The sequence below is a fragment of the Psittacula echo genome, assembly GCF_963264785.1.
Source record: "Psittacula echo genome assembly, chromosome: 13".
Lineage (NCBI taxonomy): Eukaryota > Metazoa > Chordata > Aves > Psittaciformes > Psittacidae > Psittacula > Psittacula echo.
The window spans coordinates 8,673,969-8,692,092 of NC_137749.1; the positions used below are offsets into that span (position 1 = coordinate 8,673,969).

The following is an 18,124-nucleotide window of genomic DNA, read 5'->3' on the forward strand; positions in this document are numbered from 1 at the left end:
AAGGAAGGGTGCAAAAGAGCAACTGGAGGAGACAACAGTGATTTCAGTACCAGAGCTGATTCTTTAAGGTTCTTGTAAAACTAGAACCTGAGAGATGCTGAAGATAAATTGTCATAGAAGAAAAAGATTGATATCAAGTATATTTAAATTTGCTGGTAGTTTGCTTCTGGTAACTACTGTTTTAATTACAAGTTTCCTGGTTTCTCTGGACATAATGAGTTCAATAAAACAGCAAATAAATTTGATGGGAATGCTGGAGGTTGAAATCATCCTTCCTCCTAAACTGCAAAGCCATTTAACATGCATGAGAGAAACTTCCCTAAGGCTAAATTCTAGGTGAAGATTCACTTCAGCATGCTAACAGGATCATACAGCAACACTCTGGTTTAGCAGGACTGCAATTGCAGTTCTGACTGTACATATTAGCCAACAAATTGTGCTAGAAGTCTGTCTGTCTGTCTATCTATCTATCTATCAGTAACTGAAGGGTAACAAGAAAAGAAGTTCAAAAGTCTTTCCTACAGGTAATCTGTCAAACAAAATTATTTCCATAGCAGCTGTGGAAATGTAGCTTAACAGATTGCAAATAAACAGCAGGAGCTCTGCATAGGAAGGCCTCATTCAAATCCTTCTGAAATTCGTTCACATTCAGTATTTCAGACCACCTAATTTTCTAAAGATTTAGTTCAAATTAAATCACAACAGGATCATGAGGACACTTAGATAAATCTGCAAAGCTCTCCTGCTTAACACATGTAGTGGTCCAAGATGTGTTCCAGATTAGCGATGTAAAGTATCCACAAAATAACATTTCACATGGATGTGGATGACATACTCAGAGCTCTGTTTACTTATGTGGCAGTGGCTGCAAATTCAGCCTGGGACAAACCATGCTCCAATTCATTTTTATAAGCATCATATCCAGTATTGCCAGAAGCTGTGAAACACAGGGAATCTAGTGCCATTTCTGGCTGTTAGTGGGAAATATAACATCCTATTAGCCCTCAGATGGCGATTTCACAGCAAATCCAGTATCTTGGAATGGAAGAAAGAGCTCCAAGCACATCTGCACCATTTTCCACCCTGGACTCAGTAAGCAACAACTATGGACAAGCCTCTTACATTTAGAGCACAGTTTTTTCCTCACCAAGTAGCAGTTTAAAGAATGCCACGCGATTAGGATTTTTAAGTTGCACAAAGAACTGAGCTCCTTTGCAAGAAACGGTAATAATAGTTTACACCAAATAAGGTTTCTTGCATCAAGCAGCCATTTTCACAATGGTCAGAGTTTGGCCATATGATAACAAACTCACCATGAGAACTTGAGACCTTCAGTTCAGACTAAAATATTTAACAGGCTGCTTTATTACCAGCGCCTGTCTGAGGAAGCGAGAGCTTTATGTCAGACACTGCTATCGCATACACTGCATGGTCAGCCACAAAGTTATCCTCAGTATTTAGATTCCCAACTCTGGGAAAATGCATCTTAGTATGGAAGTTAGAAGCCATGATGTGAAGACTCCTCTGTCTGCAAGATTTGGAATTGTGACAGTAAGAAACCTGAGTCTGAACTACTTTTTTACCCTTAACTACTTCACTCAAAGATAACAGTGCACATACCAGTAAAACCATCAACTTCTGCTTAAATAAGAATCCAGTGAATAAGTTTATTCCTTAGGAGACTTTTTTTCTTTTCTTTAATATAAACAGGAAGACCAAAGGTTCAAATAAAGGCAACAAAAAATCTCCTTATTTTAGGCTTGGAATGTTGGCAGCTGCCACAGGGTCATAAGGGATAATATAATCCATTTTATTCAAGCTTTACATTCCAGGAGACCAGCAATCACAACTGGAGTATTAAACTGAAGTATTAAGCAACAGGACTCCTCATATCCTTCTATTTTTTTTTCTTCTTACATTTAAAAGAAGAATTATACCAGAAGAGCAGCATTCTGAAGAAAGCATGAATATTTGCTACAAGGATATTTTTCCTCACTCACTCTGATCCCACTAATAGATATATATAACATGAGGGAGTCTGTATTCAGTACAGGTAACCAGTCTGTCTAAAATACTGTTTGGTTCTTTGGAAAAAATGATATAAATTCAGAGCTTACATACGCCAACACACCCTCACTGTTGTTTGGATATAGTCAAATTAATTTTCTGAACAGATCGTGCTAACAAACAAAGCCAGATGATCCAAAAATAAGGCACTGAAGTAAGCATTTACAGATCTTAAAAACAGCTGGAAGGGTAACATTTGCATGGATATTTTTTTCTAGTCTATCCAGGATATCACTCTTTTTTTTCCTAAGTAGTGTAGAAGCAAGGCCAAAGTGCCACAATTAACACTAATCATTAGGAAAATCTTCTGAAAGAGGAATAAAAAAGTCAGAAACATAATACCTGATGCATCCAGATGTCAAGCATCTTAATCATCACCGGGCTTCATCCTCATTTGGGCTTGCATCTGTGCAATCATCTCCTGCATGCGGCGCAACTGTAAGAGAAAAACACCCACACGTTTAAAATAATTTCATGAGGAGGCCAAAATCCAGGAAATTTCTCTTTTTCTTCCATGGTAGAACACAGGTCCCATTGGAAACGTTCAGTTAATTTACATAATTGAATACTTTGGATTTCCCATCCCTAATTCCTTAGTGAATTACATCTAACATTCACAAAAGATTTACACATTTGTAAGGATACTTAAAATGAAAATTGAGCAATAAAATCCAAATCTTTTGAAGCCAGCTATGCTTGCAGACCTGGGAATCAACATTTAATCTACAATGAAGAAAACGTGCCCTTTAGGTGTGTACAGAGTTACACTGTTGGAGTGAGTTTGATACAAGCACTCAAAGCATGTCATGTATGAGCACTCATCTTGCGGCTAGCCAAATTTGTAACAACAGTAACAGCCAAACATGTAGGCAGAATTTAAAAACTACTTTGAAAAAGAAATAGAAAGATGTTTACAAAATTTGGAAAGACAGACTAAACATATTAAGCGCCAATATTTCTACATCTAAACAATGACTTTTCCTGGAAACAACTGTTTTCTTAAAGCATTTTCTTATGACACTTGTTAGTTAATTTCCATCTCATAAAAGGCCAGTTATTATATAATGCTTTTTTCACCCAAAACACCCCCCATTAATTTAAATTAATGTTCCTAAGAAACGCTAATACAGATATTCAAAATGAATATGCAAATATATCTAATTTGGTTTACAAATGAGTATTTCCTTCCAGATGCAGGTGGGGAAGCTCTACAGACACAACTGCAAGTGCCCTGTCTTACAGGCTGGAAAAGGAAAAAGGCTGTGATTTCCATGCACATTGTATAAAACATGAGTCCATCTCAAACTGGAGATCATGCAATGATCTGAGGCTTATATGGCAAATTTTCATTATTCTAAGCATGATTGGGTAGATTTCAGTATATCCAGCTTTTTTTTCATTTATTTTTGGATGGTAGAGGGAAACTCTTCAACTCTAAAAGCACTATGTTAAGCAATTATACTGTATTTTCATCCAGTCAATGACATTAACTATTGCGATACTAGTTACTCCATCAGATTCAATACAAATGTATCTGCAATAAATGCTTGGCTACATGTATGTAGTGTTGAGCTGGTTTTTATTAAACAGAAATAAACATCACAGAATAGGGAAAAAATAACTGCAAATGCCAGTATCACTTTTTCTTGCCTGGTCTCAGATACAGATTTGTGAAAAAGTAAGAAACTGAAGAGTAACTAAGCAGTTAAAAACTGCAGCATAGCCAGAGATAATAGAGCTTGCCTAAAACTGGCTGGCTTATACTGATACTCATCCTCTTGCTGCAGCAGCACAGGGTTCAGTAGAGGCTAATTGAGGTTCCTGTGACTGCAACATGGACGCGCTCTGACAAAAGGAGGTTAAGATAGGGAAAGCATGAGATACAGCTAAGTCTGTAATGATTATTATAGACCCATCTACATCTTTCTGCTAACCACGTAAAACAAAAGGCTTCTGATCAAAAAGATGGCATAATGCTGCAGGAAGGCGGAGGGAAAAAAAAAAAAGCAGAAATTCTCAGAAATGAGAGTTGCTTTGATTCCACAGTCCAAAAACGGAGAAAAGTTTCAAGGCTCAACTTGTAAAAAATGCAAGACACCTGGTCTTTTGAACTGCCTCTCTGCAGATTTACCATCAGAATAAAACTAGCTTTTTGGAAGCTCGCCTACTTGAGCTTTCTCAAGAGCCCTCCAAGCTGAGCCATGAAACATTCCCAAAATAGAAACCATTCAGCAATCACAGGGGAAGATGCTGCTGCACATGTATTATGGTGATTGCTCAAATGCAGAATTCTGCTAATAGCCAACATCATATTTTAAGACTTAAATACAGCATTGAGTATTGCATTTCCTTAACCTTAGTGGATAAAAATATGCCCACACCATGAAAGAAATCAGATGATGTATACAACTCAAACATAAGGCAGGACAAAAGCACTAGGAGACCTACTCCACTCTTAACATTGAGATTGTAGGAAGATTTTCCATTTTCACGTGTTTTTGAGAGCTACTGATGAAGTGTTAATCTTAGCCATTAGCTAAATAATGGCAAGTTTCTAAAGCTATTTTAGCTAATTTGGTAGAAAAACTTACAAGTACAAAGCCTGCTAAAGAATCTGAACACATTGATGTCTCCTATGGCCATTAGTAGGCAAGAAGTCAGGGAAGTTTTCTTTTCATAAGGAAAGTTGGCAAAAAAATAAAATGAGAGGTTCTGAAGCACACTTATCTTTCACTGCATCCTGAGCTGCATCAGCATTTGGTTGTAGTTTTTGTTGAACATTTGATACGTTCAGACAAACAACCCAGAATAGTTATCTCCTGCTGTAACACTGGCTTCTCAAGAGCTCTAATCAAACTCACAACTATCAGTTTCATAACAGTATTCTTAGCAGACAACCTATGAGTAATAATAGACAGCACACACTAAAACCTGGCCACATAGCCGCGGGGCTAAAGTCAAAGGTAATAACTTAGAGAGAATGCACACAAATATCCTGGGGAGGAAACAGTTTGCACAGCTGGAATCCTGACAGCTCCAGTGTTAAATTAAAATTAAAAAAAACAAGACTTATGCTGTATTGCCCTCAAAGTGATCACCACATCAGTCTCTTCCATAATTCCTCTTCAAGTGGAGGACTGGACAGAAGAACCATTCCGACACGTTACAATACAGGCTAAAACCAACACATCCTCACCTTACTAGACCTACTGCATAGACAGACCTTTACTCTTAATAAAGGTGAATGTAAAAGATTACACATAAGACTGAAATTGATGTCATATCAACATCTGTGTTCCCTTCACTGTTGGTGACTGCAAGCATCAAAGGCATAAAAAGACTTTGATCTTGCTCAGCAGCAAACCCTTTCCCTTGTAAGAGCAGCATTAGTATATTCTGCAGAAACTTGCATTCATCCCCTAAAGAATGGATACCACAACATGACAGCATAAGGCTGATGCACATGATGAGAGGAAGTTAGGAAGCAATGTTTGGAAATCTGTTAAAACAAGTAATTCCTGTGACTTCCCAGATAACAAAAGTCAGAGGGTAAATTTAACCTTGGTATAAAACTCCACTTAGTTTACTTATGTCAGGACCAAAATGTAGTTCATGTAACTACTGGCTAGTGACAACATGTAACTACTGTAGCAACACGGAAAGGAAACACACACTTAAAATAAGATTTAAGGTTACAGCGTTAAAAGTGAACCATACAGCTTCTTAATAACTTTTGGACACACAGCTCTGCTTTTCACCTGTAGCATATTTTGCCCAGAATACCAACAAGTACTACTCCTGTCTGAACAAGGTGAGTGGCTTTTCTGTGACAACAGATTCCACAGGAAAATAAATGTTAAAAACCAAACACTACCTACTTCCCACTGAGATGCTTCCCCTTCCCATACCAAGTATGATTATTTCTGCCCATGCCTTTATATAAGAAAGTTCATAACAGAAGAAGCTGCAAGAATAGGGCAAGATGGAAAACTGCAGTGGATTTTCCAGTAAATCAGGAAGTTCCCATCATAGCTACTGTTGGTTAAAAATACTTCCAATACCAAAGAGTACAACTAATCTTGTTAACTTCAGACAGGAGCAATACTCGTAACAAATTTACTGTATGGGAAAAGGGGCTACCATTGAGACAAATGTTTTTCATAGGACATATTGACATTATAAATAGCACAAGTCACTATGGCCACAGCCATCACACTGTATGGGCAGCAAGCATAACTCCTTCCAAGGACAACTCAAAAGGACAAAATAAAAGCCATTATATCCCTAGAAAAAAAACAAAGAAAACCCCACCAAATAAAGGAACATTGTTCTTCATTGCAGCCCCTCTAAGGGATTCCCATTACAATCAATTACTAATTTCTTGTTATGTTCTCCCAGGACTAACACTAGATCACTTCATGGAGGAAGGCTGAAGCATTCTGTCTCTCTATATTGGGCAGTAACAGCAGTAACAAACATATATTTTCAGAATAGGAATAGGCTCAACACTACAAACTTTAAGGTTGTGCCCATTTATGCTACAACATCAAAATAATCTGACCTACAGCATATGTACAGCCAGGAACATGGATACCTTTATTCTTGTTTTCACTTCCCAGCTCAGGAAGACAGGTTATTACTTGCAAATGAGCAAGAAGCACAACCAGACTGAGCAGTAAATCCAAAATGACAGATTAGCAATTCCAAATTGCTGAACTGGGGACCACATCCTTTGGCATAATAAAAGATCATTTAGCAAAAGTGATGTCTTGATAAAGATGATCCTGGCACTAGCCCAAGCATTCATTCCTTCCAAGGTTATATAAACCTCACAAAACTGTAAATAGAACTTCAAGCACCGTTGCTGATGGGAATGCAAAACAGGAGGGGAAATGGATATTTGTTTTCTCTGAAAAGGCCATGGAATGCAAGCCCATTTCCTCTGTGCCTCTTTCCTCCCCAGATCTTTCCCAGTCTGAACCTTAGGGATGATATGGAGATGAAAGGACTTCATAATGGCTTATCTACAGAAGATTCAGCAAAGCCTCTTGATCTCTTTGGGACAACAGAAAGAAAAAGTTAAAAATCTATTTGGGGTTTTTGGTGGTTTTTTTTTCAAGTTCTAACCTAATCCTCTGCAACTTCAGCAGCAGTTATTCAGAGGTGATTCATCCCAGAGGAAACTTCCAGAGACTGTCCCCTCCAAGAAATTCAAGATGCCCTTTAAGCCATGTTGTATAAAACACATTACATACATATATATTAAATACTGTATGTACACTTTCCCAGAGTGGCCAGAATATAACAATGCACCTGACAAGGAAACGTTTCCCCCAGTTTCCAGGGGAAATAGTTATAGATTTTTTAAGATGTAAGACTGAAGACAAACTGTCCTACAAGGATACCCAAGTTTCTACTTAAGTACTTGACATATGCAATTTGCATAGTTCAAATAACACGAGAAACAGCTATGACTTAAATTCTCAAAGTCTACTGCCTGAATCTTGGAATCATTAAGAAAGAAGAGGAAAAAGCCAAAAACCAAACACAAAACATTCTTTAAAAATGCTCTTGACATTTCCAAAGCATCTGGTATTGCTGGTGCCAGCTGATGGTGTGCTGTGGATTTGCGCTCACATCAATAACTGGGAGGCAGTTAGTTTGTGTACAGAACACTTGTGAAGTTCCACTCTCTGAAGTGCATGACCAACAAGTGTGCTCATGTTCCTGAAATAAAGTTATACAGTGATAAAGATGCAGCCCATTTAACCACCAGCAATTCCTATTAGTAACTACTAGTTATGGTGATAATCTGCTGCTTCTGCATTTTGTTTTAGGAAAATTTTTTGCTATTTAAGTCAACATGCCAGGGTTAGCCAGTAGCTAACCAGGGTTGGCTATTTTTAAATATGGATGTTATAAAGGAAAAAGGAAAAGCACAGACTGAAGTAACTATATTTCAAAAATTTCCATGTATGGGAGTCAATCTTTCACCTCAGAAACACACAAAAATGGTTGTAGTTTTTTTATTTCTTACTCCAAATCACTGCATATATGCATTGATCTTTTCAGTCTTGCCTTCTTGCATTTATGGACTTGGATCCAAGCTGAATTGGATAAAAACATGAACAGAAAAAACACTCTTCCAACTGACAGCAAGTCTTAAGTTTTCACAATGCAAGCAGTCATAAGCATTGGCAGTCTACTACTTGAATTTAAATACTAGGCTAAAAATTCTCTAAATCTTTGGAACTTGAGCATTAAAATCTTATGTTAAAAGGCCCAGTAATAGTTTGAAACCAGCATAAGAAATAAAAGATGGAAAACACCAAATCCATATGTTGACTGGTACAACAGAAATACTACGCATTTTGCTGCAAGTCAAAATTAAGGTTAAAAATCCCATGATATAATTAACGTGTGTGGTTTTTCACACTCAACAACCTTTTTCTACTCCATAGCCACAAGATATAAGAAATTTACTGGTAACATGCTGACAGTAAGCCATGCACATCTGAAATGACATTAGAATATCAGTCTACCCCAACACACTGTTCAAAGCAGCATATGTAGCTGACAAACATAAATTGATTTCAATATTTAAAAAATAGCAACTATCCTTCTGGAAAATTAGCATACAAACTGGAAGTGATAAATATCCTGCCCACAACCAAGAGACCACATGCTACCTACCATCCACAGTATGCAAGCGACTATAAACAAAACACTTTTTATGGGCAACTTCTATGTTCAGATTAGGTCTGTCATTCTTCACAGCTCCAATCTTGCGCTCTGTAGGCAGTAGCTGACGTAAATCTGAAGCTGGAACATAGCATGCTACATTAAAGAACAACAGTTCTAGAAGCTCCCTCTTACCTCAGCCTCTTTCTGCTGGAGGATTCTATCCTTGTCTACCACTTCTTCTTCAACAGGCCTATTGAACAGAAGAATGCATCGATGGTATAACATACAGAAGTAAAAATCTTAACTAACAGATTCAAGGCTCATATTTCAGCTAACATAACAACAAAAAAAAGGTCTACATGCTTCCACACAGAGGAAATTCAGACATTCTTAAATCTGTGCATCCTTTTAGTAATAAGCTGTCTTTATCTCATACTCTTGTTATTCTTTCTCCATTTCTAAAGATTGGATTTCTTCACTGCTACAGGGAATTTTTGCTGCTTACTCTAATCAAGAGATCTCCTTCACTATCCATAGTATAAAAATCAATCTTTAAAAAAGCTGTGTAGGCTATTTCCTTCCTTCTTTATGATCAAAATGGTTGGCCAAATACTTGTAAAGTATTCTTGGGGACAAGAATAAGCCGCTATCAAAAAAGATGTGGCACAGATAGATGTGATTTTTTTGTATTATGTTTCCAAGGACAGAGACCTTACCAAGAAAAAAAAAAACCAAAACACCCCACCACAAACCCCACACATATCAAGAAAAAAAGAAAGATTCTTTGGTCTAAATTTCTCTTTCCAGCTATATGTGAAGGAGCAAGAAATCAGCCACCGCGGCAGTCCCGCAATGACTGAAGAAGCAACATCAGACAGGCTGGAGCCTATTTAAATGTGCCCATTAGAGTTTATTTTTTCCAGGTAGACATCATTAAATAAAAGTCCTTGCTTGCAGCCTTATAGTTCTTTATGCACATTCCAATTAAAAGCATAGAGAAAAGGGAATGGATACAAAACCAAGAATAGCTGGAAGCATGGCACTTTCCTAGATATTACTCCTCTTCAAGAAGAGTATTTCATAGAAGTTTCAATAGCTCCATGGATTGAAATCTCATGAGAAATAACTATTTACTGGTGGGATTAGTTAGGATGAAGAGCAAGGCCAATGTCACAGTGGCAAAAGAAAGAGATTGCAACCAGCAGAGCCCAGAGGCACAGACATACTTACTTGCCAGTTCGTTTTAGTCTCTCTGAACGGAAGTTTTCATAGTGCAAGTCTTGGGTCACCTCCTGCAGATCCTGCATGTGTGTTCTGGAAGATGCAAAAGGCCATTGAACACTTTGTCCTTCTTGCCAAAAGGAAGAAAAACACCCTTTTTATCTTCTATTTTTGTTTTATACAATGGATGTATCCACTGGGAAAATAATCCTTACAGACCATGCCTGCCATAAAGCTAGACAGGATTCTGCTTTCATGTTATTGGTCTTTAAACCATACTTCAGTGCCTCCCACCAGTATTCTTCAAAGACTCAAAGTATGTTGTTCTCCTCTTGCTCACCAGTTACTTTATAGGAGTTATTTATACCAGTCTTTGCAGCATTAAAAACCTTGGGAAAAGTTAGTCGGAAAGATTCTTTAATTCCTAAAGTATTTCTTGACTTTAAAGTATTCTTAAGTATAACTTGTAACTGAGAACTAGGTGGAGCTCCTTGACTCGCATAACAGTTGACATTGCCTAACAATTGCCAATAGTCAAATGAGGAAAAAAATGCTTGCTGCCAATGACCAGCAGAGGGCAATCCCTGCCCAAGAGAGACTGACATCAAATCCACATCAGAATTCAATTCCCAACAATAGCGAGACATCATTAAAACAAAGAAAAAGAAAATCACTTAGAACCATCTACACAGGCAGAATATCCGTATCAACTAAAATCATAAAGGAGCAGGGTATCATATTCTATAGATTTCCTATATTGCCAAGAAAAATGAGCTTTGCCTTTAGAATACTCTTCACAGTTCAATCAATCGCTTTGAGTAGCATTTTAAAAGCCTCTCTGCCCCACCCAGTGCACTGTAAGAAAACGTCAATTTATACATAAACCCATCACATCAATTCCCATAAGGCATAAAAACTGTCATGTATATCTGGCAATGTAAAACATAGTTATTTTCTCAAGGCAGAGAATTACAGCAGCAAAACAAGCTGCAGGGGGCTCAAAAGTCGCTTACAGAGCCACCAGAGCTCATTCGGATTTAAGGAGTTCATGTTTTTATACATCTCCAGTCATTGTGACAGTTACATCACCAAAGGAGATGGGATAATTTTACCATTACTCACACCAGCATTGTGCGCAGTTTAAGGAAATCATTGTGCTCTGGATTTTCAACTTCAACAACTCCCCAGGGATACAGACGGCCTCTGATTTTCTTCCCTTTCACCTCAATAAGTTGATTGGATCCAATAACAGCAAAGGGAATGCTCGCCTAGTTGAGACAGAGTAAAACAAGTTATTGTTTTCATTTTTGACTGGTTACTTTGTTTTGTGATTTGTTTTCTTTTAAAGAAAGCATAAAGAGTTTTAAGTAACAGACAGGAGAGGGGGAAAGAAATGCTGACAAAGGCACTCTACTAAAATCCTTCCACATCCACCAAATCCTGTTCTAGGCAATGCAACCTCTCATTCCTAACACCTGTAGTTCTGTTAGGATCAGTTTGTCTTAGCAGAGGCACGAAAGGAAATGACGCTTTGCTTTAGGAACACTTGACTGTTGTTGAAGTACAGTTTGGGCATAATGTGTCATCTGACATAATATCATGCTTGGAAAAGAGCCAACAGAAACATACTTCAGATACAGATTAAAGTAGCTAGAGACAGAATTTCAGATACATTCTTCAAGCACCTTTGCCAGTATCACAGCACAGAGAGGAAATTACCTCAGTAAAACCTTTATTATCTGCGCTAACAAGAGGAAAGTTGTTAATTAGTATAGTAAACATAACACACAGACATTTGCTTGCTTGTTAAAAGGTTTGAGACAGAAAACAGACTGCAAATCACAGTTCTTGGTGAAGAGTTGCTTACATTCTAAAGAGAAAAGAAAAATCACAACACGCTACATTTGGAATTGTGAAGAAGCAGAGACTGGAATCAAAAGGATTATAATTCAGTCAACTTCCAAAGAAAACTTCAATTTTCAACACATTTTAAAGGAATAAAGTACCTTTAAGCATACTATAGGCTTGAAGAACTACTACAGCAAAACAATAAATTAGAAGCAAAACTTGCCTTTAGAACTCTGGTTTGTTCTTTGAACTCCTCATCTTCATCAGAATCTGCATCAGGGAGCTGATAAATCCTAATGCCATGCTCAGAAATCTCATCCAGAACCTGATGTTTACAAAAAAGGAAGATTAATAAATTCCTATTTCATCACAGAGGTATTAAGTTAAAAATACATACACTTGAATTACTATTTTGTCACACCTAGAAAACTCAGGATGCTTTTCTGCTTTAAGTAGAATGCTTAGAAATACTCATGAGCAGCAATGCAGTTTTAGAAAACATAGCAAGTAAATCATAAAAAAAAAAACAAACCCAAAACGGACTTACATGGAGCCTAATACCAAAGCAGACAAAACCAATGTGAATATGAGAAAATAAGTAAAAGCAATGAATTTGGAGGTGTCAATTAGTTACAGCATCCAAACCATACAGCCCATGTCAAAGGATATTTTTGTGTATTTGTTAGGCACAAAAATTTAAAAGAATCTTGAATCAAAAACCACAAAAGCTTAAACCAGAGAGAGTTATTGAAAATCCACTAAGAGAAAAACCATCCAAAACCAGTGTTCCTTATTGCCACTAATGTCCGAGATTAACATAAAAAAATGCACTATTCTGTATTCCTGTATACATTCTTTTCCTAATGAAATCACTGCAGGGGTAAGCATAATTCCAGGCTTTTGGCAGTTTCAAAAGGTGGTACGAGTCATTCCTTTCTTCAACACTGAAGAGAATGCTTCTGCTGCCATACTATTCAAAATATTTAAGTCAGAAATCCCATCAAATACACTGAAAAGATTTTCTTCCTCTACAGAAAGTGTGGTGGTATGAGGAGAGCATGAAGAATGCCAAGATTCCACAATAACTCTCTTCAAAGGGATCTTGACTATCTCAGCAGAAGGTTAACTCTGCAGACTTCCTAGATTAGTATTCCCTAACAAGTTGCAACAGTAACCCCAAGCCAGCACCTGAACCAAGCAGCAGCACTACTGCACCAATGAGCTCTTACAGCAGATAAAGTCTGAGCAAAATCAGGATAGACATTGAGGTAATCAAAAACATGCAGGAAAGCCTATGTAAGGACTTGTGCTGTCATTACTACATATATTACTGGACACTAACTGGATAATAGAAGTCTTAATGAGCCTTCTCCAGAGCATTGCAGGGTTCCTTGATCCTTTGTTGTGATGGCAACTGATAGCTACAGTATAAATAAAACTTAACCAACCAGAGCTTGATTATCAAACAGCTGTTTACAATAAAACAGTCCTCCAGACCACTGGAAGAGGAATGACCATGTATGAACCACAGCTATTCCCATGATAATATTTTCCTGCCAGGTATATAAACATCCCACGCACTCACACACGCACACACACCGAATGAAGTGTTATGAGCCCCCACCTACACAGAGAGCAATACTTTTAAAAGAGAAAAGAAATTTGGGGATAAGTGTTGCCAAGAAACAATCAACAGTTATATTCACCCAAAAAAAAAATTACATCTAAATCAGTGCAGGTTGTTCTGTTTGGCAAAATGGAAGATAGCTGAATTGCCACCAAATGATAACAGAAGATGCACAGCTGGGATAGGTGGGGCAGTGCTGCAGTGCGATGCCTTTAAGCAGCTGCAGAAAGCAAGAAAGCACATTTAACCTGGCTGAGATCTTAAAGATAAAAAGCAAGTGAAACAATAACGGGAAAGCCAACAGCAAGGGGTACTAGAATAATATATTTCAGCTGTTAAACCTAGTGCTTTCCTGAAAGGAAAAAGAATTGCAATAAAAACAAACTGTATTTTATGCTAACAATGTAGCAACGTTTTGCTTCTTCAAATCTGAATTTTTATTGGCCTCAGAGGGTTCTGTGTTCCTAAAGATTAGCCTTCCCATGGGAAATGAAAAAAAAAGAGTCAAAATATTAGTTCCCCTCTCATGAAGTCATTCTTTTGAGCAGGTTTCCTTAGCAGCCATGCATGGCACAGCCTGTGAAACTGCCTTGCATTTCTTCCCACTCAAGAGTTTTAAAAAAATAACTTTGAATTCCAGAAAGACCAAACAGGAATTACTCCAAGCTGGGTTTCCTTTGCAAGCACCACAAACTGATCTTGCTGCAAGCGGCAAAACAAAAACATTTTACGTTAGATTGATGGCCAAATGGCTGAAACATCTGAAAAAAATCAGACTTCAAGCTGCGTCAGCAGAGGAGGATTTTGATTCTTACTCTTGATTAGAGATTCTGTTAGCCAAAATGCTTTGAGTTAGAACAATATACAGTAGCTAGACTTTCAAAGCTTTGGAACCACATTATACATTTGACTTAACATAAACTCAGTTCGTAGAGTGACCTCTGCCAGAAGCACAAAAATCATGAAGATGTGTTTACCTGTTTCCTAACCACTCCCTCAGTCTACAGCAGAAGTGCCATTCATGTATTTAGCCAACGCACAGATGTGGTGTCCATCTATGTAAGTCCAGACTGTTCTGAAGACTAGTTAGTTAAAAGTAACTTTGCTCGAACTAGGAAGAACTAGACATGGATTAGCACTGAATATGGTCAAGAGAGGTTGCCTTTAAATTAATCTGTTCATCACAGGATATGTAAACTAGGATTCATCTCCATCTTCTATAATAAAACCTACATCATAAACCGTCAATCTAACATCACTTACAGAACTGTACTGAAGACCAAGCAATTCCAAATCCACACTGGGAAACACGTTCACTTGCACTACTGCCGTGTTTCAGTTAAAATTCAGCAATAACACCACACAGAAGTAAATGTCAAAAGCACATGCACTATGCTATGCTTGACCCTAAGACCCTGACATCAAACAGCAGATAAAAGCACAAAACAATTACAGCAAGTATTGAAACCTGGTAAGAGTATGTTGTTCTTCATTTCAACTAGGAATTGATTTTGTGAAAGATAACTGTAGCTAGAAGCTATTTCTATCAGTTTATTTTATGGATTTGAAATGACAGAGCAGAACATTCAGATTCCCTGAGAATTACATTGTAAAATAATGAACATTACGCTTAAATGCCTGCTTTAAATCTGTCAACATCATTCTGCTATCAAATGCTGAACGAAAAAGCAAGTACCTATGAAAACTGAGCCTGAAGTACACTGCTGAAAGATCAAATAGAGTTTCTTTATAAAAAGTAGCAGCTCCACAAACAATATTACCATTAGATAAAAATCTTTCACCAAGTCAATACAGCCACTGAAAAAGAGAAGCAATAAAACCAGCAGAAGCAGCCACATCTCTGGTTTGTTGTTTCCCTGAGTTCTTTCAATCTGTCACAGTACCTGTCATCTCCTTAGTATTTGTGGAACAACAAAATAAAAGATAGAAAGTCTGAACAGAATTATTCCCTGGAAGATCTGGAGGTCCTTTTAAAACCAACGAATGACCTTTTTTCTTTTTTCCTTCCTCTTTTCACCTAGTTCATCATAAAACTGGTCACTTTTGCATAAACAGCTCTTGCCGGCTTCAGCGAATGTTTGTCTACACTGCAGACAAGGTTCATCCAGTCACAACTGCCCTCACTTTAAACTTCCTCAGATACAGAGGATTTATTCCATTTCTCAGGCAAGTTTTCTTTACATCACTGAGCTTTATATAAACACAACAGCAATGCCAGCAGTACCTTACCTTGCCAAATTGCAGTTGTTTACATGCCTGCACAAACCACAGTCACACCTTTGTAACACTGGTCCACCCAAAAAAACCCCAAACAAATCCTCTGAATTTAGGTTGAGATCAGCTAAGTGCTGGTCTGTAAGGATGATTTTAACTATACTATTTTCCCAGTTAAATAAAGCTGTACTCCCTCAAAGAAAACTAAAACACACCCTCACACAAAAGCCCTTGGAATAAAGATCCAATACCCATTCCAAAGGACTACTGAAAGCCAGAGGGTCATAATCAAAACATTTGTCACGCCCTCAGTGACAAATCAAAAACTGGTAGCATAAAATGATATGAAGACATAACACAAAAGCTATCATCTTACCATGAAAAAAAGTTTGCAGAGTCTGGCGCAAAGTAAAGGCTGCATTTTAGAAGTACTAATTATCTCTATACTACTCAAGGCATAAGTTATTAAACTTGTAAAAATTCACAGGCTTTGTAGGGTTCAAATCTGTTAGAATTTACAAATTAATGTACTGGGCTGGAGGCAACAGAACCTTCCTGCGGTCTCAAATTTTACTAAGCCACCTCTCAGCATAATAGAGTCTCACCATTCCTTTGTTTAACAGGGTGCATGAAGTCAGTCTGAATCAAAGAGGATAAACAAGGGAAGATTAAATATTTACATTCCTTAGGTAAATTATTCTATAATGAGATTAAACAGGAATTAGATTTAAGGTAAAAAGCTTGTACAGCCACAAATTTGTGATTTATTTCTGGAGAATTCACTACAATGTCTTATTTGGCAGAGGCTGGGCTGCCTTGGAAAGGTTTGACAAAAAAAGCGCTTCAAGACAGCAAGTAAACTTTCCAATGCAAACAGATTAATTTTAGTACCACTGTCTGGAAAGACTTTCTCCAATGCAATCCAGAGTACATCCTTGTATTTCACATGAACAGCAACTTAGTCGGAAAAACTGATACAAGACATAAATTTTTCCATAACAACTAGCTACAAAAAACGAGCTACAAAAAGCATCCTGCTAATGTATTAGCCCAACTGTCCTGCCTTTACATTAGGATTTTAGTTTGTGTCATTGGTGCTCTTACGAAGCAACTTTCCAATCACCTCAACTTAACCGTATTTTGCTACAAACCACATAGCACAGAGAGCACACAAACCAAGTTTCTTTTGGATGGATGAAACTAAAGATATTATCTCAAAACATATCTAATGCACTCCCACAACTAATGGGAGTTCAGTGGACTGAACTAAACAAGAGCTAGTCCGAAACATCTCCATTACATGCACTTCAGGATGACCTGAACCCTCATTAAACAGTTTTTCTCAAAACCTGCTCTATGAGGGCACACTGCTTGCTAAGACAGATGAAGCCAAGAATGGTCAGGTTCTCAGCAAGTGTCACTGGTAAAGCACATCACTCTTCAGTGAAGATTTCCTACCTCGCACTTCCTGAAGATTAGGTGTTTGGCCAATACCACTCACCCTTCTTCAGTCTGAATTTACTTTATATTTAGCTTAACACTTTATAGGTTGCACTGCTCCCATGACCAAATATTAGACCTACTCTTCTCTTCAGTCTTTCTCTCTCCTTCAGCGTCAGTGTGTCAGCCTTGGCAATCACAGGGACAATGTTGACTTTTCCATGAAGGGCCTTCATGAATTCTACATCTAGTGGTTTCAGCCTGGATAAAAAAAGAGGAGTAGGAGGTTTGTGGGGTTTTGTTTGGGTTTATTTATTTTATTTTTTAACAAACAAAATGTATTAAAAATTATTTCAAGTATCTACAGAAATAGTTTTTCCAGAACAAATTAAGTAAGAGGACTTGCTTATCAGCTTGGCTGTGTAAAGGTTGAACTGAAATTAAAATTATCACTATAAAGATAAATAGGATATTACAAGCTCTTATGTTTCTGAGTGATAAACAATGTAATACTGAGTGCTTCAAAACAATATTGAATGCCAAAAAGGGGACAAAGCAGAGGAGAGCATTAATCCCCAGAGACCATTTTAATTGCATTGGCTAACTGATAGTGTGGGAAGTAACTCAATTAACATTAAAGTTTCCAGTTCAAGTAATGAATGAACTTAAGAACAAGATATAATGCCCTAAAATACAAGAGCTCAGGAGCTTTTTCTTACCCATGCCCAAAGGGAGAGATGAAGTAAAAACAGCAATGGACTCTGTTGTCTATAATGTGGCGCCTGTTTAGACCGCTTTCATCATGAAGGTATCTTTCAAACTGGTTGTCAATGTACTGGATAATTGTTTTGAAGCTGTGATATGGAGAGAGGGGAAAGAGAAATAAAAAATAATAAAGAAATAATTATGAAAAGAACAGAAGAAGAATCATACTTTTATTAAAAACAGTTGTTACAAAAATTCAACTTCTAGCATTGTATCTAGTACTGAAAGTATTTTGAT

The 18,124-nt window shown here is 37.4% G+C and overlaps 2 protein-coding genes across 2 annotated transcripts in view; both read right to left on the bottom strand.

The window, feature by feature from the left end:
• Positions 1–2,484, bottom strand: part of SEPTIN5 (septin 5) — a gene marked incomplete at its 5' end in the record, with an annotated part of 58,793 nt that extends 56,309 nt beyond the window's left edge. The window contains one exon of the mRNA XM_080628765.1: positions 2,410–2,484. Coding sequence (XP_080484891.1) covers positions 2,410–2,442 — 33 coding nt within the window. The remainder of the gene's footprint in view (positions 1–2,409) is intronic.
• The window catches only part of LOC308226749 (septin-2), a 29,325-nt gene continuing 13,610 nt past the window's right edge, over positions 2,410–18,124 (bottom strand). The window contains exons 6-12 of the mRNA XM_080628767.1: positions 17,842–17,976; positions 17,266–17,383; positions 12,044–12,145; positions 11,095–11,240; positions 9,982–10,065; positions 8,944–9,001; positions 2,410–2,503 (exon numbers count right to left, since the gene is read on the bottom strand). Coding sequence (XP_080484893.1) covers positions 2,435–2,503; positions 8,944–9,001; positions 9,982–10,065; positions 11,095–11,240; positions 12,044–12,145; positions 17,266–17,383; positions 17,842–17,976 — 712 coding nt within the window. The 3' untranslated portion in view covers positions 2,410–2,434. The remainder of the gene's footprint in view (positions 2,504–8,943; positions 9,002–9,981; positions 10,066–11,094; positions 11,241–12,043; positions 12,146–17,265; positions 17,384–17,841; positions 17,977–18,124) is intronic.